The following is a 23588-nucleotide window of genomic DNA, read 5'->3' as shown; positions in this document are numbered from 1 at the left end:
TCTTGAAGCTGTAATAATTTCAATTTTGTGATAATGTTGTCTAATTCACAGCATATTGCCAGAGCGAGCTTGGCCTTGCAAGCCTGTTCAAGAGTTGGAAATTGTTGTGAAAGTCGACACTTTTTTTTTTCTCTTTCTTGCTTTGTACTGCCATTTGTATAAACATACCCCTCATGACTCTCTTATGAGCCTCCCAAACAATTGTGGGGTTACTAAACAAATCTAAATGATCCCTAACGTAATTAGTTACAGTGTTTTTGGTTTATTTATATATTGTTGGAATATTCGAAAGGGAGTGCAATAAATGCCATCAAAATGTGGAGGTTTTAATAATTAAACTTGTCAATGATAAAATGATTGGGGAATCGTCAGACCAAACAACAGAAAGCATAGAAGTGCTATGCACATTTGGTATCAACATTATAGCTAGAAAAAATTGGTTTATTCTTGTGTAATTGGAATGGGGATGGAAATAAAATGTATAATTTAGTGTAGGAGGATGTGTTCTCTAAACACATCAGTAACTTGAAGAATAGTTAGACAATCTCTAATAGTTTTGACTGCAGTGCTATCCATAAAAGTCTCATCAGTTTTGTGTGGTATTAGGGACCATTGTCTAACACAAGGAACAAAAAGATGTTGGTATGGCCCTCCAAAAACAACTCCCCTTGTTGGTATTATTAACACAATTATAAGCCCCAGTGGATCGTGTGAGATTATAGAATTGCGAGGGCAGATTTAAAGGCTCAGTGTTTGGAGAGTCAGATCGATCAGCAAATAGTTGAACAGAATGGCCTCCACCTTGTTTATTTGAAGCTTTATCCCACCCCATAGTATACCCAAGATAACGGACCTCTTCCAGGCCTATGGCACACTTCTTGGGGTTCGCTGTCAAGCTTGCTGATTCTGTCAATGGCACCTGCCAATACCCCCTAGTTAGGTCAAGGGTTGTTATGTGCCTCGCAGGACCTACCCATTCAATTAACTCATCCACCCTTAGCATGGGGTAAGCATCAAACTTTGATACTTTGTTTACCATCAGGAAATTGTTGCGCAATCGCAAAGACCCGTCTGGTTTAGGAACGAGCACTATGGGGCTACTCCACTCACTTTTTGAACTTCTCAATTACCCCAAAATCCAGCATCCTTTGCACATCTTCTGTTACTGCCTGTCTATGGGCTTCTGGGATCCTATAGATATATATATATATATATATATATATATATATATATATATATATACGATTTTTATAGCAAAATGTCAATTTTTTTGCCTTCATGAACTGCATTTTTTTTTTTACATTTACAGTAGAACCCCATAATTAATGTTTCCCAAGGGAGAGCATCAAAATGGTGTAAATTCTGGGGGGGAAAACCACCACTTCAAAAAGTGCATCAATTCCGGGAAACTGTAGAATCCAAGTACGTAAAATTAGGTATGTTATGCAAGTTATGTATGGATATGCTGTAACATTATATAGTGTTTTTTGCTTTGAGTAGGTCATTGCTAAGGTTGCGCATATGCAATTTTTTTAAGGTGCACTAGCATATCATGTTGTGGGCATGCTCGCGTCCAACATCTCTTTCGTTTTCTTCTCATTCCCATTTGACCGCAACTTTTCACACACTTTTAGACACCCCTTGAAAATGCTGGGATAACCAACCAAAATGTTTTGAGTTCTACTGAATGGGTATATGATTACTGCAATCTTTTAAGGGCATTTTTAATTTAATAAAGTGGTTGTATTGAATTACGAGCATAAAATATTTGCAAATTGTCTGGCAGTAAAGGACAGCAGTAAGAGGGGGCGGGGGATGGGGAGTAAGATCATCATTTATGAGTCTGGCAATTTGACTGAATAAACAATTGCATAACAATTTCACCTGTATTTTGTATGTAAGCAAGTTGAAGGTATCTTTGTAGGTGGGAGGCTCTCAGAGGACTTATCTTCAAATCTTACAACACCTATCTCCATGGATTCCACACAAGAGTCTTCTCCAGTCACAATATCCATGGATGCGTCTTTTCTTGAAATCAGGTTTTGGTTATTCTTACTACAGAAAACATCAGGAAAAAAAGGCTTAAACACCAGAAAAACTTTAAAAGCCTAAACATCAGATTTTCTAGTACACTCTATAGCTGAGTAAACAGGAAAAATAACATACAAAAGCAATCATACTGAAAAAGTAAAGCACCCTTTTTTCCCAACAATTTCTTTGAGGAAAGGAACACTAGGAAAGAACAGATTGAAACAAGACAAAAATAAGGCATTAAGGGTACCTGCTTTTTCAATAAATGTATGTGTGGAACTTGAACTGACTTCAATCTACCACCATCCACCACTAGAAGCAATTATCACAGTACTCCCCTAAGCCAGGTAAAGACCCACTGCTGTGTGAATCCTACCATCTCACTGTTGAGGAACTAGCCAATTGTCTGTCCAAAGTCATAACATCCCTAATAGACATGGGATTCATGCCAGCTAAAACCACAGACATTTACATCCAACCATTATTCATAAACCTACAAATCGCACATCACAACCTGGGGTCAAGGCTTAACACCATCAAAGCTTTTAACTCGATAGAGTGGGATATAAATCCCCACAAGCCCAGGTGAAGGTCAAAGCGATATACTCTAAGCCCTTTCCCCATAAGGGTACTTGGCAAGGCTGCACACTCTCCCCACTTTTATTCTCTCTTGCAACAGAGCCATTAGCCATTCTAATATGAACCTCCCCACATATCACAGGCCTTAAATACAAATCTATAGAACAAAAGATATCTCTCTTTACAGATGACACGCTGCTGTACCTGGGTGATGGATGAGACATCCCTAAACACAGTTCTCCGGCTGATTACAGAATTTAGGAAGTACTCAGTTCTCCTTATCAACTGTGGCAAATGCCAAATCCTCCCCCTAGATGATCACACACCAATACTGCTGCCACCAAGCTGTCCCCTTCAAATTGTAGATAAATTCAAATAACTCTGCATTATAATAACAAAGAACCCTATGATGTTTGTAACTCAATTTCCACCCACTCTTTCAAGTATTCAGTTCAGTCCTTACATACTGGAATAAGTTACTATTATCCTTAGAGAGTACAATAAATATCAGTAAAATTATATATCTTCCAAAAATAACATATATACTAATAAATTCACCATCTTTTTGGTGCACAAGACCCCAACGCTCTCTCACAACATCCTATCTGCTCCAACCTCACAACTGGGTCTTGCAGCCCCAGACTACTAAATTTACTACCTGGCATCCCAACTAAGCCATATACACAACTGGCTATACTTTGACATGGAAAACCCAACTACACTATTTTGACTTGATAGATGGGCTAAAAAACACACTATATAGACCATATAAGGATCTGAGACCCTTAATCCCGGTGCTGGCACACGGAAAGCATGGGACCAAGCTAAAAAGCTATTGGAGTCCTGCAACATCTCACCAGAAACCCCTCTCTGGTTCAACAGTCAACTCAACCATTTCAAAAATTTACCCAACATCACAATCTTGGTAGAGGATGGAGTAACAAGGCCAAAACACATACTCCATGAAGGTACCCTTTTCAGTAGACAACAAATGACAAAGGTGGTCTATGCTTCAATTGTGTTCAAAGCAAAGATTCTGTAGTATAGGGGGCTGCCAAATTGTAAAAAAGTATTGTTGGTGTGTAGAAAGGGAATGTGTGTCAGCTTGGCGGCTATATAATACTTCCAAAGATTTGGGAGTCCAAGACCTCCTTCAGTAGTTGACCTCTGTAGTGTGTTAAACCTTATTCTAGGGGGTTTCTTAGCCCAAATAAAAGCAGATAGCGAGGATTCCATTCTTTTAAGATCTGAACGCTTGATTGGAATAGGGAGTACTCAAAACAAATATAAAATCTTTGGAAGTAAAACCATCTTTATTGCAGTTATTCTCCCTATCCATGATATATGGTATTTGCCCCAGTCTTTCAGAAGTTTACTTATTTTACCGTATAACTTAGGGTAATTAGCTTGATATAATTATTCAAATGATTTGGTCAATTTGATACCTAGAACAGTTATGTAGTTTTTGTTCCACTGAAATTCAAACTTAAGAGCCAACAATTTTGTTAATTCATGCGGTAGATTTATGCTTTATGCTTCTGTTTTTATATGATTTATTGTGAGGCCTGAAAGGCCGAATACAGATTAGGTAACGATAATGGTCGAGTGATAAATAGCGTAATATCGTAATATCATCTGCAAACATACTGAGTTTATGGTGTTGATCGCCCTGACTGAAACCTTGGATATCAGAATTATTCCATATATCTATAGCTAGTGGTTCTAGTGCTAAGTCGAAAAGCAATGGCGATAGGGGGCACCCCTGTCGTGTGCCTCTCCCTATAGTGAATGAGGGTGAAGTGTATTGTCCAATATGGATCTTAGCTGTAGGATTATCATATAATGTTTGGGTCCACTGGATTTATTATGCATATGTGCAGGGTGTTATAGTCTAATAAATAATAATAATAATAAAACAGTAAGAATATTTTGATGTCTAAACACTTGCCTAAATGTAATGGAGGTGTCATTGGTTTGCTTAAAATCAAAAAAATTACCTTCTGCACTAAAGGTGAGAATTTGCTAAATAAATTATTACATGCAGAGGTGAGGTGCATATTTTAGCTAGATACAGCCATAAGGGTTAAATTTGCTGTTTGAAATTACCTGTTATGCATAAGAAGCAGAATTATTTGACTCCTGAACTAAAAGACATACATTGATTGATGTGTTAGTTAATATATTACATTTATTTAAAAGTAAAAAAGTTATACAATATTTAAATTAAATGTATTTAAATTATTTATTCTATAACTTTTAAAAAGCAGGAGTAAACTAAGTGGACACAATTTTGATTTATCATATCATAAGTAAAGTAAGGGTTTATTCCCTGAGCAAGAGTATACCTATTGGCGACCTGGTCTCTGGTTAAGAGGTTTAAATATTATTAAGTACATTATAAATGTAATGTAAATTAAATTTCCTATTTCATGCCTTTATGTAAAAACCCACTAGGTGTTCCAAATGTTTGATATATAAAAACCCACAAGTCGTTTTAAATGTTTAATGTAAAATAAAGACAGATTTATTTATACTTTTTTGATTTCATCTCTAGGGCAGAGCTTTCGGAGCATGCCCACAGTATTATTGGCCATTAGCTTAAGGCATGGCGCATTTCTCATAGTTTAAGAACATTGATGAGTAGACAGGATTCCAGTTCTGACCACTAGCCCTGAATTATTTGATCCTTCCAGTCAAGCAGGCATCTGCCATTACTATCTGGAAGTTATCATTAGGGACTGGTCTCATGTCAACCAAGCAGGTGAAGCCTTGGTCTGCTATAAAAAGTACATCTGAGAAAATATCATTAGGTCCTTGTTCTATTTTTTTTTGTAAATAGAAGTTGCAAAATTTACTGCTTCTCTGTAGGATGAGATTAAATCCAATAGATTAATGTACTTAAAAATGCTTGGTTGGGAAATAGCAGAAACATGTAGCAATGCAAGAAAAACCTGTAGAGCAATTTTTCTACTGAAAGGGTGAACCGTGCCCATGAACATGCCCTACCACCTCTTGTTCTGTTCCCAAGGCACCTGCGCATTCATGAATCCTGTTGCTTGCCAAATGGGCACCCCAAGAGTTTCATGAAGATTTCTAATTTGGGCGAAGATTTATGATTTATGGAGGTCATTGCAATTGATAGAGAATCCACCGGAGTTTGTGTGTAAAGTTCTTTTTTTTTTTGCCACCTGTTGTTTTGACAACAATAGAGTCTTTTTTCCTTCCAAAAAGGAACCCATCCAAAAATTGTAGGGGTTACTAGGCCCTTCTCTAACACTTTTGAAAGAAGAAGAAAAGGTTAAAACTAAGTAAGCTTTATCAGAAAGGTCTAAATACAGCCATAAACACGTAAAGTACTGCTGATGACAGTTCTCTGAAAAGAAACACTGCATTCCCTTTCTTCTATTCAGTACACATGAGCTTCTGTGTCAGACTTCCTATTCTCATCTCAAACCTTTTAGGGCGTGGCATGGGCCTACACAGCTTGCCCCTCGATCCCTCCCTTCACCTTCTCCCTGTGCCCCTCCCTTCTCCCTCTTACCCCATCCCCTCAGCAGCGAGAGTCAAGGCAGCAGGAAAGATGCAAGCAGAGACATGACATCAGACCAAGCTAAAATATCAGCTGCTATCAAACAAAGAGAGAGCTTCTAGGGCTGTTTAGTCTGGTATGGTAAAGCATTCTACAGAATAAATATAGTGTTCTACCTTGCACTACTGTGGTTAATCTATTGGCGATAAACTGTCTCCGTAGCTTTCCTTCTCCTTTAAGCCACATGCCCTGCTTTGCCACTTTGCTGAGAGATGTAGACTTGACTATCAGTTATAAAATGTCCACGTGGCATTGCACATGTCATGCATTGCATAAATCAGCTCAGATGTGAAGATGTCTTGAAGGATTTTGAAAGCACCACTGGGGGTAGCAAAGATGTTTTGGTATGGTGGTACATTTGGCTTTCTTTGTGCTTAAATAAATAGGTCTAGCATGTCTAATCTCATCTCAGCTTATACAGTTTAGTTTCCTAGGAAAGTTATGTGCATCTTCGTAATGATCAAAATAGCTTAAGATAGCTAAATATTAAATACGTTAAGAGTTTTGACCCCTTTGGTTTTCCATATAATTCCCACATGTTAAATCAGGAGATGTGGAATGCATGTGCTGAAAATTATGATACAAGACCTGGTGGGATGAAACATATGAATGGACTGTGAATATAAATGGTTACACTCTCTTTTTATGTAAAGCCACAATTAAAGCCATGCTGGGCGCCCTATGCAGCCCACCTGCCATCTCGCCTGCCACGCAGCCCCCCCCCCTCCGTCCATCACCCTACTGCCAGTCAGTGTGCATGCATGCGCATTGGCAGCGAGGAGAGGGGGAGCACGGTGAGTGCGCTAGGAAAAACGCGACATCCGCGCTATTACCAGAATGGAGTAGACTGTGGGGGGACAAGGCACGGAATAGGGGAGTAGAAGAGGCATGTGAAAGAAACACAGGTTTCCAAACCTCTGCAACCTAGGAAACAGCATGGCAATGAAAGGGTGTTTGCAGAACAGGCTTCTTACCCTCAAATTCATGCTGATAACAATGCAATGTCCCTCACATATAAAAAATATATAGAAAGTGTTTAGGTGCTATGTTTGTTCCAAAGTCGGCCACATAGAGAAGTACTGTACCATGCAAAACTGTTATTGGAACAATAATAATTGGTACAATTCCTCTAGGTTGGGATTTCAAAAGAAAAAGTAGGCATGGTAATACATGGATCCCATATCAGTTTCTTAAAACTCAGAAAGGAAGTTTGATCAAAGAGAGCTTGAATTTTAAAAATGCATGGGGAAAATTTAAAAAAAAAAAAAAAAAAGTTAATTAAAACAGTTTAGTGGGAGGAGTATATTACCAACATTTGAATTTGTTCTAAAATTTAGCACAATTTTTAATCTCATCACTGTATGCAAGATACCTTCTCAACAGTTTTGAACAAAGGTAGGTTTGGTGTTTATCTTCCCTATCTGATCAGTAAGCATGTTAGCTGTGGGGGCAGGTGGGAAAAACATGCATAAAAAATGAGCATTAAACAGTAGTGGGGGAGCCTGTGAACGGGGGGGGGGGGGGGGGGCAGCATGTGTGGACTGCAGACGAGAAGTGCTGGAGGATGCAGAGGGAACCCTGATGGACCTGCTAAAGAGAAAAGCATCCAGACCACCATGTTTTGTGTTTGTTGGTAACTATGTGATGTAGACTAGGCATTAATACTCAACTGTAAATAATGTAAATATTGTTTTAGTTTAAATAATAATTTATGTGTAACAATTGCTTGATTTATTATTCAATATATTCATTTTAATATACACATATTGGTGCGGATTAATAGTCTGCTTCTCAATAGTAAGAGGGGTGAATAATTATTAATTTAATATTAAATCTTACAGTGTGTAGGCAGCCATCTCAGTGTATTGTGCCTGAGTCTAAGCTTTCAGAAAGAACTGCTTTCAGATAACCTGTTGTTTCTCCTACTGCCATGTAACTGGATGAGTCCCAAGCTGCAGTAAATAGTGCCTGAAGTTTATCAGAGCACAAGTCACATGGCTGTGGCACCCTGGGAAATGAACATGGCTTGTCCCATGTGAAATTTAAAAATTAAAGATAAAAAAAAAAAAATGATTTCAATGCAGGATTCTACTGGAGAAGGTCTATTAACTGATGCATTCGAAAATAAAAAACATCTTTTCCCATGACAATATTCCTTTAACTATAAAATTAAGGAATATTGGCCTGGAACACAATATTTGTACTTTGATAGAGAACTGCCTGGAGGATAGATTACAAAGAGTGGCTGCAAATAGAACATTTTCTAATTGGATCAGTGTTGTTAGGGGAGTACTGCAGGGGTCTGTCCTTTGCTTTTAATCTTGTATATTAATGACCTGGAGGTGGGCAAGTACTATTTCTAAATTGTGCAAGTTCAATGCAAGATGCTGCCACTTTTTAGAGTGACTTGGGACAGCAAACTGGAAAATGAGGTTCAGTGTTGAAAAGTACAAACTATGCACTTGGGCTGAAATAATGAAAACGTGAGTTATAAATAGTGTGTTGGGGGTATCCATAATAGAGAAGGGCCTGGGGATTTTTGTAGAGAACAATACCAGACAGTGCCATTCGATGGCTCCTCAAGCAAATAAAGTACTGTCTTGCATAAAAAAGGCATTAATTACTTAATTTTGCCTCCTTATAGGTCTCTGGCAAAAAAAATAAATTGCAATAGGTGTTTGTATACAGTGAGGGCAGTGAGGTTTTGGAATGCCCTTCTGTGTGATGGCAGATTCCTTTAAGAGTCTCATGTATGCATAAGAAAGGAGGTCCTCATGCATGAGCTACGCAAATATAGACAATGAGTAGTAGATACTGATTATGTCAATCTCTTCTTGTTATCTGTTGCATATGTAAATATGCCTGTTATATGGTTTGCCTCTATTAAAAATTTTTTTTACCATATACTGTGACTTGTAGTCTGAATTCATTGGTTTTTTTTGCAAGTTTTTATATTTTCTCAATAGTTCACTTAAATTTAAATCATTAGTGTAGCCATGATTCAAATGTTCTTATTGGTGTGCAAGTTATATTATGTCTATCATATGCATTTTTAATACCCAGAAATCACACCATTTGTCTATACTTCAAGACTATACAGCTACACGGTGTGTTGCTTATTCTTCCTGTTTGTGGAGCCCTTATTCTTCCTGTTTAACTAGTATGTGTATTAGAAAAAGAATATTCAACCATGTCTTAACAGCTTCTCGAATTTCATTAGCTGCACACTGGAAAACCCCAACCTCCCCCACCCTAGCCGAGGTCAAACGAAGAGTGGAGTCTAATAAGGTCTTTGAAGCTGGCATCGCCAGATTAACAGAACCCCCCACTTTCTCAAAACTTGGACACCCTGGGAACTATACGTCAATGAAGGCTGAAACCCTAATGTACCTTTGAAATATAGTCACCTAATACATGTCTTACGATTTACCTTTTCTTTATCCTTTCTTGAATTGAGACATCATGGAATACACCACTGTGAAAACTTACATATACCTTTAATAACCTTACCATGCTGCACTGTTATTATATATATGTTTATTTCTTATTACAATCAACATTGTTAAAAATTCAATAAAAATATAAGTTAAAAAAAAAAGAAAAAGAATATTTGGTCTGAAGATTTATTTAGCTAATGACTGCAATTAAAAAATACTTACTTACCTTCTTGATTTTTTGGTTTTGTCAAAGTGAAAATCAGACGGGTAAAGGTGCATTGTGACCAAGTGATTTTCCCGCTCCATACTATTTTTGAAATTTTCTGCACATCCTTCCACCAAGCACTGATACTAGGGACACAATATCAAGGTGTTCATGAAAATTTAAATTTACAGACATAATGGAATCAATATAGAAGGTTCCTCAAGTATTCCAGAGGCTGTAGTTTAGCACCAAGTGAGATCCATATATTGGACATCCCTGCTTATAGGTGAAATCTGACTGGCTGTTGATGGCCCTGCCCACTTTTCTCAACTTGGAACATAGTCACCCAGTGACTGACTGTGCAAAGTTTGGGGACCCTGACATTAAACATGTGAGAATGGCAACAGTTAAAATTTCCCCACTGAAAAAAATGAAAGAAATGTGATTGGCTTTTGGCAGCCCCACCCACTTTTTCTAACTTTGAGTATGTAGTCACCCAGTGACTGAATGTGCAGAGTTTGGGAACCCTGGCACCTAACCAATAAAATTCAATAGGTGAAATCTGATTGGCTGTTGGTGGCTCTGCCCACTTTTCAAAAGCAAAACTGCAGTCCCCTAGTGACCAACTGTGAAAAGTTTGGGGACCCTGGTGTTAATACTGTGAGAATGGCAGCAGGTTGAATTTCCCCATTGAAAGTCAATAGGTAAACTCTGATTGGCTGTTGGTGGCTCCGCCCATCTTTTCTTACCTTGAACCACAGTTACCTGGTGCCTAACCCTGCAAAGTTTGGGGCCCCGGTGTTATTACTGTGAGAATAGCAGCAGGTTGATGTTAATAGGTAAAATCTGATTGGCTGTTAACAGCACTGCCCACTTTTGGGCATCCAACAATCATCATATTTTCATTCAGGCTGACCCGATGACTATGTGATTCAAATTTGGGGAGTGTAGCCTCAAAGCTGTAAGATTGGCAGCAGTTTCAATTTCCCCATAAAAGTAAATGGGTGAATTTGATTGGCTGTTGTCGGCCCCTCCCACTTTGGGGTCATCCAACAAATGTCGCTGTTTCATTCAGGGTGACCCCATTATTATCCAAGTTATCCAAGTTTGGGGGCTGTAGCTTCAAAGCTGTAAGCGTGGCAGCAGTTTGAAAATCTTCCCTGTCAAAGTCAATGGAAAAATTGGGGTGTTCTGTGGGGCGCCACAAAAAGACAGGGGGCCGGATCACTTAAAAAAGCACAAGCAACCTGCTCCGCTATAGGACGAAGAAGTGTGGAGAGTTTGGGTGTTGTACCCCTAAAACTGTAGGAGGAGTAGCGTTTAGAAAATGGGGGGCGCTAAGAATAAGATGATGATGAAGCGGAAGAATAAGCCGAGTCGAAGAACAGTATGTTGGGGTTTTCAACCCAACATAATAACTTATATTGTGTAAGTTTATTTTGCTTAACTAACATGATAAAAAAGAAGATGCAGTAATTTATTAGGGTGACAAGAAATCTTTTGACAGAGAAGTCAGTGCAGCGTTTCTGTGAGTGCTTATGGCTGTATTTACATAAACCTTTCTGATAAAGCTTACTTAGTTTTTTACCTTTCTTTGTCCTTTAAAGGAGAATGCAAGTCAAAATGTAAAAAGCATACTGCCCAATAGTCCTCCTATTGTTTAGTAAAAACCCCACACTTTTGGCTCACCTAACCAAATATTTACTCAGTCACACTTACTTCACATTTTCTAGAACAGGCAGCCATTTCTAAAAAGGTATTCTCCCTTCCTTTTTCTTCTTGCTTCATACTGCACATGTGTTTCATTCCCTCCCCCCCTCCCCTCTGCCAGATCCGCTGGTGGGTATGTGTATGTGTAGCTCAGAACAGGAGACAGGATCAAGTTACACAAATGCTCAGAGAATAGGAAGGCTGCCGCTGGCAGCCTACAGGAAGGACAGAGAGATTTCAGTGATGTCACTGTAGTCTTCAAACTGCTGTAGGCTGCCAGCACCATATCTCAGAGAAGCAAGCAGGGATCTGGGAATTTAGATATGCAGTAAGTACTTAAAAAGAATGCCTTTAGACTTACTTTTAATTTATTACTCTAAAAGAGCTAATTAACAGCTAATTAACACACCAAATTCACATTGATTTAATTGATATTATAGAGACCACTCTCAATCATGTTTAAATAAAATTTTTTTTTCTTTCTCTCGTTTCTCTCTCACTTATACGGTTTCCCCCATAAGACCGGGAATTGCCATATTCACTCTTGAGCGCAGATAAGGTTTATTCATAATTACTTTTAATTTATATTAACCTTTCATTGTCCTTTAAGGAACTGAAATTCAATTTGCTGAAATATAGAGCCATTGTTGCCCGAGTAAATATTTGCTTTTTGCAACAAACATTAAATTAGATACTGTTATGGTCACTATTTCCCAGGAGTTCTTATACATGCACATCTTTCTTACTAACAGGCAGGTTTAAACAACTTTTCAAAGGGTCATGGGGGGAGGAGTGAGGGGGGCATATAGTTTATCAGATTAGGAGCTTCCGTTGTTACAAGCGAAACAGACTAATATTCAACTTAGCACTAACTCTCCGTTAGCTGATGTAAGTATCAGAGAGAAAAGTAGTAATCTCTGCTGCATGCTGGCTAATACGCAAAGCTTGTCAGGTAAATTAAAGGAGCTGCAAGCTATTGCATGCATTGAAAATTATGATTTAATTGGTATCACTGAAACCTGGTGGGATGAGAAATGCAACAATGGTTCCACACTTTTTAGGAGTGACAGAGGGTTTAAAAAGGGTGGAGGGGTTTGTCTTTATGTAAATTCAGCTTTAAAGCCATGTAGTGAAGACATAGACATTACCAAGGAAAATGTTGAATCTCTTTGGGTAGAAATTTCACCAGGGCTAAAGGTTACAAAGAAAATAATCATTGGTGTATGCTATAAACCACCCCGTGTAGGCCCAGCTTCTGTTGCAAATGGAGGAGGCTTCACAACTGGGTTAAGTTGTTATTATGGGGGACTTATTATTATCTGGACATTGACTGGAGTAATGGGGTGGCTAAGTCAGAAAAACCTAGTAGGTTTCTAAATATGCTAAATAACAACTTTTTATTTCAGGCGGTTCAAGTACCTACTAGAAATGACTCATTTTGGATCTGGTAATATCTAATAATACTGAACTCATCTCTAACTTTTGTGTGGGTGAGCATTTGGGGAACAGTGACCACAACATGGTCTTCTTTGAAATAATGCTGCAGAGACAGCTCTATAAGGGAGTAACTAAAACGCTCAATTTTAGAAGTGCAGACTTTGCCGGTATAAGGGCATCTCTGCAATGTGTCAAATGGGAAAGGCTTTGGGTTAGACACAGAAGGAAAATGGAACATCTTTAAAACATACTGTATACAGAACAGTAAATTCCCCTTGTCAGCAAGGAGAGGCATCGCAAAGCAAAACCTTTATGGCTGAATAAAAGTGTTAGTGCCGAGGTTGGTAAGAAAAAACGTGCTTTTAAAGCATTCAAGTTAGCTGGGACAGTGGAAACTTTCATCAGCTACAAGGAGGCAAATAAAGCATGCAAAAAAGCTATCAGGCAAGCTAAAAAAGAGATGGAAAGGGATATTGTAGCTAGGAGTAAAAAGAATCCAAAATTATTATTTAATTATGTGAATAGTAAAAAAACGAAGAAGGGGTGGGAACCTTATTATCATGGGGGGGGGTCAGTTGGTTGATGAGAACAGGGATAAAGCAGAAATTTTGAACTCTTATTTTTCATCTGTCTATATATCTGAGGAGCCAGCTAATGAAGGCTTCCATTTTAATACGCCCAGTTCTAGTAATATACCTACGGACGCATGGGTCACTCGGGAAGAAGTTCAAAAGAGACTTGAACATGTAAAGGTAAACAAAGGTCATGACTGGATGGGATTCGTCCCAGTGTATTAAACGAGCTTAGTGCTGTGATTGCCAAGCCTCTTCACTAAACTTTTCAGGATTATTTTGGTCTGGCATGGTGCCGAGAGACTGGCGGATTGCTAATCTGGTGCCGTTATTTACAAAGGGATCTCGTTCTCAGCCTGAAAACTATAGGCCTGTTAGTCGGACATCAGTAGTAGGAAAGCTTTTGGAATGGGTAATAAGGGATAGGGTACTTGAATACATTGCAGTTCACAAAACTATAAGTTTGTGCCAGCATGATTTTATGCGTAACAGATCTTGCCAGACTAATTTAGTCATCTTTTATGAGGAGGTGAGCAGGAATCTCGATGCTGGAATGGCAGTTGATGTCATCTACTTGGAATCCGCAAAATCGTTTGATACAGAACCTCACAGAAGGTTAATGATCAAATTGAGGAATATTGGCCTAGAGTATAATATTTGTAATTGGATAGAGAACTGGCTGAAGGATAGATTACAAAGAGTGGTGGTAAATGGAACATTTTCTAATTGGGCCAGTGTTGTTAATGGAGTACCCCAGGGGTCAGTCTTTGGTACTTTGCTTTTTAACTTGTTTATTAACGACCTGGAGGTAGGCATAGAGAGTACAGTTTCTATTTTTGCTGATGACTATAAATTGTGCAAAACTACAAGTTCCATGCAAGATGCTGCCACTTTGCAGAGCGATTTGACAAAATTGGAAAACTGGGCAGCAAACTGGAAAATAAGGTTCAATGTGGACAGGTGCAAAGTTATGCACTTTGGTAGAGATTAGACACAAACTATCTACTGAATGGTAGTTTGTTGGGGGTATCATAATGGAGAAGGATCTGGGGGTTTTTGTAGATAACAAGTTGTCTAGTTCCTGGCAATGTCATTCTGTGGCTACTAAAGAAAATAAAGTGCTGTCTTGTATAAAAAAAGGGCATAATTTTGCCTCTCTGGTAAGGCCTCACCTTGAGTATGCAGTGCAGTTTTTGGCTCCAGTCCTTAAAAATGATATTAATGAGCTGGAGAGACTGCAGACACGTGAAACTAAACTGGTAAAAGTCATGGAAGATTTAAGCTATGAGGTTAGACTGTCGAGGTTGGGGTTGTTTTCTCTGGAAAAGAAGCGTTTGCGAGGGGACATGATTACTCTGTACAAGTACATTAGAGGGGATTATAGGCAGTTGGGGGATGTTCTTTTTTCCCATAAAAACAATCAACGCACCAGAGGTCACCCCTTTAGATTAGAGGAACGGAGCTTCCATTTGAAGCAGCGTAGGTGGTTTTTCAAGGTGAGGGCAGTGAGGTTGTGGAATGCCCTTCCTAGTGATGTTGTAATGGCAGATTCTGTTTCTCGAACAAGCATAGTATCCAAGGCTATTGTGATACTAATATCTACAGTTAGTATTAATGGTTGTATATATAGTTTATGTATGTGAGTGTATACATTGGTAAGTATAGGTTGTGTGTGCTGGGTTTACTTGGAAGGGGTGAACTTGATGGTCTTTTTTCAACCCTATGTAACTATGTATGTGACTATTTGCTCTGGGTTGTTCAATATAATTAGATCCAGTATAGCATCGCTTTTGTTTGGGTCCTTGACAATATGCAACAAAAAATTGTCATGTAACAAGTTTATAAACTTGTTGCTATTAACTGTCCTACCAGTACTGTTGCTCCAGTCAGTATCTGGGTACATAAAATCCCCAATTATCAAGACTTGCCCTGAACCAGCAGCCTTTTCAGTTTACATCAGAAGACAAGCCACTTCCCCTTCACTATCTTGAACAGTACAGCATAGCCCCCTGCCTGACACTTTACAATCCATAAGAAATGTTTTATCCATAAAGCCATAACCATAAAACTTCAGCCCCTTCATTTTCTACCATTAATTCCTCCTTTATAACAGGTTTTAAATACTACTGAACAAACAGACACAGCCCTCCTTATTTTCTATTTCCCCTGTCTCTCCCACACAAATACAGACTTTTCTATGTACTTACTAGTCATGTGACTAAATTAGCCATGTTATAGCAATGCCGCTTACATCATATTTTAACTCCAGTGCCAATAACCCCAAGATCTCCCATTTTGCCAGCCAGCCTTTTTGAATTGTGAACATACATTTAATACCGGTACCAATACCCTATAACCTCCTTCAATCTTCTAGTCATTCCCCCCCCCCAAAGCAGCTGCACCTTCATCATTATAGTGTAGCCCATCCCAGGGAAAGAGCCTGTAGCCATTGCAAATTAAAAAATAAGCCCAAAACCCCTGCACCAATCTCTCTAAGAAGGAAAGGTAAAAACTAAGTAAGCTTCATCAGAAAGGTCTAAGTAAATACAGTCATAAGCACTCACAGAAAAGTCCTCTATCAGAAGAAACGCAGCATTTCTTGTCTTCCTTTGTGTAAACATTTTTGGTTTCTGACCTCCTCTCAGAAAAATCCTTCATTCTCTCAATCCTGGGGCCAGAGTCTGCACAGCTCTCTTCTCTCTCCCTTCTTCTGCTCCCCCATCCCATAAGAATTCACTTCCCCTCCCATCAGAATGTGTGATCTGAGCTACCAGCCCCTAGTTGCAACACAGAAGCTATTGAGACCAAGCTAAAATGGTAGCTGCTATCTAAAACAAAAAGAGTGAGCTTCTAGGGCTGTTTACTCAGGTATGGTAAAGCTTTCTGCTGAATAAATATAGCATTCTAGCTTTCACCACTAAAGTGGCTAATCGATTGGCAGTAAAATATCAAAATAACTTTCCTTCTCCTTTAAGTTTTTATTTACATTTTTCCCAAAAACAAACTCTACATACAACAATTGGAGGAAGTGGGGAAGAGAGATAGATGAGGGGCAAAAAGAGAAAGGAGGGAGCTTGGGGGGGGGGGGAGGAAGGAGAGAGATACAAGCAAGTAGCATATTCATATGTAGTGTCTAATCCTGTCCCTGCTGGTTCAGCCAGGGTTGGAAAATGGCTTCAATTTTCTCCAGGTATACCAGCTTTTGTTTTCGAAGAGTTTTATAAATTTGTTTCCTCCAGAATGCCACGGGGAGTGTTTGGCTTCCAAGCTAGGATAGCTTTTTGGTGTAATAAAACAAACCACAAAAACAAAACGAACTGCAGAAAGTATCACAATGTATAGAGGTAACTTTTTGTACTTACCATGTTGCCCTTTCCGGCCATGATTTCAAATATAGAATTATGACACTCGAAGATGTGAATGTCAAGAAGTCTAGCAGTTGGGAAGAAATGTTTGCAAGTAGTACACACATTCCTGTGCATGGTATTATAATGATGCTCATAAGACTCCAAGGTGTCAAAAACATGACTGCAACCAGCAGTTTGGCAACAGAACAAAGACAACCTGAAATGGAAAAAACAAGTTCAAACTATAAATGGGAAGTTTGAGAACAAACTTCATGTTGGGTTGAAAAACGTGAAGTCACTAAATGAATTCTGATCTGTTGCTGGCTCCGCCCACTTCTTCTAACCTTGGACCACAGTTATATAGTAAAAACCACTGTGCAAAGTGGTTTTAATAGTGTCTGAATGGCAGCAATTTAAATTTCCCCACTGAAAGTCAACGAGTTACATCTGAAAAGTGGTTGGTGGCTCCACCCACTTTTTCAAACCTGGAACGTCAGTCCCCCAGTGACCAACCCCGCAAAGTTTGGAGACTAAGGCATAAAAATTGTGATACTGACAGCATTTTACACTTCACCATTGAAAGTAAATGTGATTTGGCTTTTGGTGGCTCCGTCCACTTTTTTGTAACTTTGAAAGGCAAATACCCAGTGACTAACTTTGGAAAGTTTAACAACCCTGGAATTAATACTTAAATAATGGCATCAGTTTAAATATAAACCAATGAAATTGAATGGGTGGAAAATGGATTGGTTTTGGTGGCTCCACCCATTTGTTCTAACTCTGAATATGTAGTCAGCCAGTGACTGACTATGCAAAGTTTGGGAACCCTGAAATAAATAGTGTGAGAAAGGCAGCATTTTAAATTTAAACCAAAAAAATTAAATATATGAAGTCTGATTGGCTGTTGGCTCCACCAACTTTTTAAAACCTAAAAATACAGTCCCCTAGTGACCCTGGTGTTAGTACTGTAAGAACTGCAGCAGGTTGAATCTGATTGGCTGTTGGTGGCTCCACCCACTTTTTCTAACTCTGAACCGCAGTTACCTGGTGACTAGCTCTGCAAAGTTTGAGGACCTTAGTATTAATATTTAAAAAATGGCAGTTTATATTTAAACATATAAAGTCTATAGGTGAAATCTGATTGGCGGTTGTTGGCCCCTCCAACTTTTCTAAACTCGGAACATAGTTACCCAGTGACAAACAGTTTGGGGACCCTGACATTAAACATGTGAGAATGGCAGCAGTTAAAATTTCCCCACTGAAAAACAATGAAAGAAATGTGATTGGCTTTTGGTGGCCCTGCCCACTTTTTCTAACCTTGAGTATGTAGTCACCCAGTGACCAACTGGGGACCCTGGGGTTAATACGGTGAGAATGGCAGCAGGCTGAATTTTCCCATTGAAAGTCAATAGGTAAAATCTGATTGGCTGTTGGTGCCTCCACCCACTTTTTTTTTTAACCTTGAACCGCAGTTACCTGGTGCCTTACTCAAAGCAAAGTATGGGAACCTCAGTGTTATTACTGTGAGAATGGCATCAGGTTGAATTTCCTCCAAGTCAATAGGTAAAATCTGATTAGCTGTTCACAGCCCCGCCGACTTTTGGGCATCCAACAATCATCATATTTTCATTCAGGCTGACCCGATGACTACATGATTCCATTTGTGGAGTGTAGCCTGAAAGCTGTAAGATTGGCAGCAGTTTAAATCTCCCCATAAAAGTCAATGGGTGAAATTTGATTGGCTGTTGTTGGCCCGTCCCACATCCAACAAATGTCGCTGTTTCATTTGGGGTGACCCCATTATTATGTTTTTCAAGTTTAGGGAGTGTAGCTTCAAAGCTGTAAGAGTGGCAGAAGCTTGAATATCCCTTAGAAAAGCACAAGCAAAATGAGATTTTACCCATTGACTTGGAAATTCAAGCTGCTGCCATTCTCACATTAATAACACCAGGGTCCCCAAACTTTTCACAGTTGGTCACCAGGGGACTGTAGTTTTAGTTTTGAAAATAGAGCGGAGCCACCAACAGGCAATCAGATTTTACCTATTGATTTTCAATGGGTAAATTCAACCTGCTGCCATTCTCACAGTATTAACACCAGGGTCACTAGGGGACTGCATTTTTAGGTTTTATCCCTTTCTCTGCCAAGCACGTAGCTTCTACGTGCTGGCATAAAAAGATGTTAAATGCCGAGCACGTAGAAGCTACGTTTTCTTTACCTTGTGCTCCCTGCTTAATCCGAGTGCAGAGAGCGAGCGCAGGGTAAAGAACCCCCTTGGGAACGAGCAGAGGGGGGTAAATAGTGGCCCCTGGGGCGCGATCGCCCAGGGGCCCCATGGGAAAAGACAGCATGTACTTCCTACCTGTCCGTTTTCTTCTGCTTTCCCTCTCCCTTCCTGTGTTCCACCCTCTGCTCCCCCCACTTCCTGTGCCGCCCAGACACTGAAGCCGACTGCTGCTGCTGCTGTCCCTGCGATCTCCTGTCTCCTCCTGTGATCTGCAGCTGTTTGTGCCCAGGTTAGTGACACTTATTACACTAATACACACTTATTCTTACACTTATACACACACACATACATTTTGGGGGGTTTCACACATTCACAGCACTTGCAGAACTCACACACACATGCACTAAAAACACATTTTGCCACATTTTGCCATGTGTACACACTCACACACACATGCAATTTTGTAATTTTTTTTTTTATCGCATCGTCTTTTTTCTTGCCTGAAAAAAATGTTTTATTGCCATTGCGGATAGCGTATTTGCTAACAGCACTGCGCAATACCTTTTGTGTATTATTTGTGTGTTTTTATTACATTTTCTGTGGTTTTGGTGCATTTTTAGTCATTTTTTGCATTTTTAGCCATTTTATTGCATTTTCAGTTATACATAGTTGTTGTTCGCTTGACTTTGTCTGTAAAACTAATTTGCCCAAGCCAGAATACTCAAACTGTGATTCTCACTGCAGATATCACTAGGAAAAAAAAAAAAACATTGATTTTAGGTTTTTTGGGGGGATTTTGGCAATTTTACTGCATTTCACATTGTTCTTTGTTACTTGTCTTTGCACATGGACATTTTGTCTGCTGTATTTCAATTTGGCTTCCTCTGTACCCCACATAGTTTGGTAAATCTCAAACTGTTCAGTAGACCCCTGGCATTCATATTTAGGGTGTTTTATGTTGGTACGTTATGAAATGTGGGCTACATAATGGGGCAAAATGCAAGCTTTGTGACGATTTCCAGAAATTTTATAAAAACTGTTCTGTTTAGCATAGATTTGTAGTTTGCAGTAGAAAGATGTATTTACCCATTTTTGTTATTTCAGAATGTGTACTTTCTGAAAATGTATGGTTTTCTAGGGTCTCCGTAGTGTTAGTGGGTCTTATGGCACATAATACACATTACCTGGTGCAAAAACTGCACGAGCCGGAGCATCATATGTGAAAATTCATATGCACTATTTTTATTTGGGTGCCCCTGTACTCCGCATAGTTTGGTAAATCTATGCATATAGGGCATCAAACTGTTCAGTAGGCCTCTGGTGTTCCTATTTGGGGTGATTTTCCTTTGTATGCAAGAAATTGTGTGAGATAAATGCGGCAAATTGCAACATTTTTAGGCGATTTTCTGAAATGTCATAGAAACCACTAGCTTTAGGAAAGCTTTTCAGATTGGTACTTTGGTGTAGAAAGGACTCTTTACCCATGTTGGATTTGTCAGAATGTGTACTTTCCAAAAATATATGGTTTCTATCCCACATAAAACTGCCATGTGGTTATGAATTAGGTAAAGGTAAGCCATGAAATTAGTGTGCACAAGGTATATTTTGGGGTCTCTAAGTGCCACGTGCTTTCATAAACCTATGTACAGTGGGTATCAAACTGTTCAGTAGACCTCTGGGGTTCATATTTAGGGTGTTTTATCTTGGTACCTAATGACCTATAGAAAATAAGATGCTGCATTATTGGAAGTTTTGAGGTGAGTTTTGGAAATGTCATAAAAATCGGCAAACTTAGGAAACCTTTGCGGCTTGGTACTTTGGAGTAGAAAGACATGGATACCCATTTTAGATTTCAGGGAATGTGTACTTTCCAAAAATATATGACTTTCTGGGGTGAGCGTACTTTTTACTAACTTTATCCAACATAAAATTATGTAAATGTGTTGATTTTGCAGAAGCTGCAATGACAGAAATGATAGATCATATGGGGTATGGTTACATTGGGGCCCATACATGTCACATACTTAGGTAAACCTAAACATACTGGGCATCAAACTGTTCAGTGGACCCCTGGCGTTCAAATTCAGGGTGTTTTATCTTGGTATCTAATGATACATGGGAGATACGATGCTGCAAACTGAAAGCTTTGAGAGGATTTTTGGAAATATTATCAAAATTGCCAACTTTAGGAAAGCTTTGCGACTTGGTACTTTGGAGTAGAAAGACACAGGTACCCATTTTAGATTCGGGGGAATGTGTACTTTCCAAAAATATATGGCTTTCTGCGGTGAATGTACTTTTTTGTAGCATTATCCCACATAAATGATGTAAATGTGTTGATTTTGCAGAAGCTGAAATGACAGAAATGGCAGATCACATGGGGTATGTTTACATTGGGGCCGCTACATGCCACATACTTAGGTAAACCTATACATATTGGGCATCAAACTGTTCAGTGGACCCCTGGTGTCTATCTTGGCGACTATCTTGGTACCTAATGCTATGTGGGAGGTAAGATGCTGCAAAGTGGAAGCTTTGAGGGGAGATTTTTGGAATTGTCATCAAAATTGCTAACTTTAGAAAAGCTGTGTGGCTTGGTACTTTGGAGTAGAAAGATATGGGTACCCATTTTAGATTCGGGGGAATGTGTACTTTCCAAAAATATATGGCTTTCTGTTGTGAGCGTGTTATCCCACACAAAATGATGTAAATGTGTTGATTTTGCAGAAGCAGAAATGGCAGAAATGATAGATCATATGGGGGTATGTTCACATTGGGGCCCCTACATGCCACATACTTAGGTAAACCTATACATATTGGGCATCAAACTGTTCAGTGGACCCCTGGCGTTCATATTTAGGGTGTTTTATCTGGTTACTTTATGACCTGTAGGAGATAAGATACTATAGACAAGAAGCTTTGAAGCGATGTTTAATAAATTTCACAAATTTTGATAAAAACCAATAACTTTAGGAAAGCATTGCTACTTGGTAGTTCGGAGTAGAGAGGGAGTTCTACCTATCCTGGATTCTCAGAATCTGTTCTTTCTAAAAATGTATCATTTTCTGGGATAAACCTTCTGCAAACTGAATTTTTGACCTTGAAATCTAAAGTATGCAGCTTTCTGGAGCAGTGCTTTGGAAATTTGGTAGTGTACTGCTGGGAGTTTTTGACCTATACAAGTGAAAAATCTCCATAAAACTATATATATTTGGTATTGGCACGTTCAGGAGACATGGGACTTCAAATCAGTTGTATTTTCATGCATAAAATATTTTTTGTTTCTGGTGTATGTGTTTATATTATGGAAAATATTTTTTTTCATTTTTTATACATTTAGAAGCCTATATCTGGGAACAGAATTGGAATTACACAAAAATTCCACCATATTTTGAAAGCTTAGGTTGTCCTGAAAAAAACGATATATAGTTTTCCTGGGTAAACTAAAAGTCCCCCTGAAGAAAAGCCCCTAAAGTGAAACAGTGCAAAATGTTCAAAAACTGTCTGGCAGTAGAAGTTCCACTTTGTTCAAAACGGCTGGCAGTGAAAGGGTTAAAGAGTGAAATGCTGCCTTTCTCACACTATTTATGTTAGGGTTTCCAAAACTTTGCACAATTAGTCAATGGCAGACTAAGTATTCAGGGTTAAAAAAAAGTGGGCAGAGCCACCAACAACCAATCACATTTCCACCCATTAAATTACATTGGTTTATATTTAAACTGATGCAATTATTTAAGTATGAATGCCAGGGTTGTTAAACTTTCCAAAATTTGTCACTGGGCATTTGCCGTTCAAAGTTAGAAAAAAGTGGGCGAAGCAACCAACAGCCAATCAAATTACACCTATTTACTTTCAATGGTGAAGTGTAAAATGGTGTCAGTCCCACAATGTTTACCCTTTGTTACAGGGGAGGTTGAGCATTTACGCTTCCTCTTACTGGTCTGTGGTAGTGACGGAGCAGATAAAGCCTGTTGGACAGATGAATGAACTGTGGACTGAATCCATGACTTGAGCTGTGAAAGGTCAGATGTTGCTAAAGGATTTTGTTCTATAAATGGTGTTGTATCATTTGTGTCTGTAGATGGATTCTGTAACTGGGACTGAGCATCCTGAGTAGCGTGAACCATAGCTGTGGTAGTCATTTGTGCAGGTTTATATTTACCCTCTCTATGCTCTAAGGGAGAATGGTCCCTGGGTTTAGAAGCAGTTTTAACCTGCCTTTTTACCCTTGCTTTAATTTTACGTGGTCTGTCAGGGAGATCTATCTCCTCAATTAAGGATAATAATTCATCATCTGGTGCAGACATTTTAGGTAAGTGTAACTTGTATCCAGGGCCTCAGGAAGTAGATTAAGGTCTGTGGAGAGTGGAACTATGCCATTCTCCTGGTATACAGACTAACTGCACGTCACAGTTGTTGGTCTGTGTAGACTCCTGTGTAGTCTGGAGCCTTTA

General features: G+C 39.0%; 1 protein-coding gene across 1 annotated transcript in view; it reads right to left on the bottom strand.

Moving 5' to 3' along the window:
• The window catches only part of znf511 (zinc finger protein 511), a 45514-nt gene that overhangs the window by 5016 nt on the left and 16910 nt on the right, over positions 1–23588 (bottom strand). The window contains exons 3-5 of the mRNA XM_002940308.4: positions 16923–17124; positions 9863–9987; positions 1885–2055 (exon numbers count right to left, since the gene is read on the bottom strand). Of these exons, the coding sequence (XP_002940354.2) occupies positions 1885–2055; positions 9863–9987; positions 16923–17124 (498 nt within the window). The remainder of the gene's footprint in view (positions 1–1884; positions 2056–9862; positions 9988–16922; positions 17125–23588) is intronic.

Source organism: Xenopus tropicalis, chromosome 7 (assembly GCF_000004195.4).
Source record: "Xenopus tropicalis strain Nigerian chromosome 7, UCB_Xtro_10.0, whole genome shotgun sequence".
NCBI classification, from domain to species: Eukaryota; Metazoa; Chordata; class Amphibia; order Anura; family Pipidae; genus Xenopus; species Xenopus tropicalis.
The sequence above is the reverse complement of the archived record's forward strand: the minus strand, read 5'-3'. Positions and strand labels throughout refer to the sequence as shown.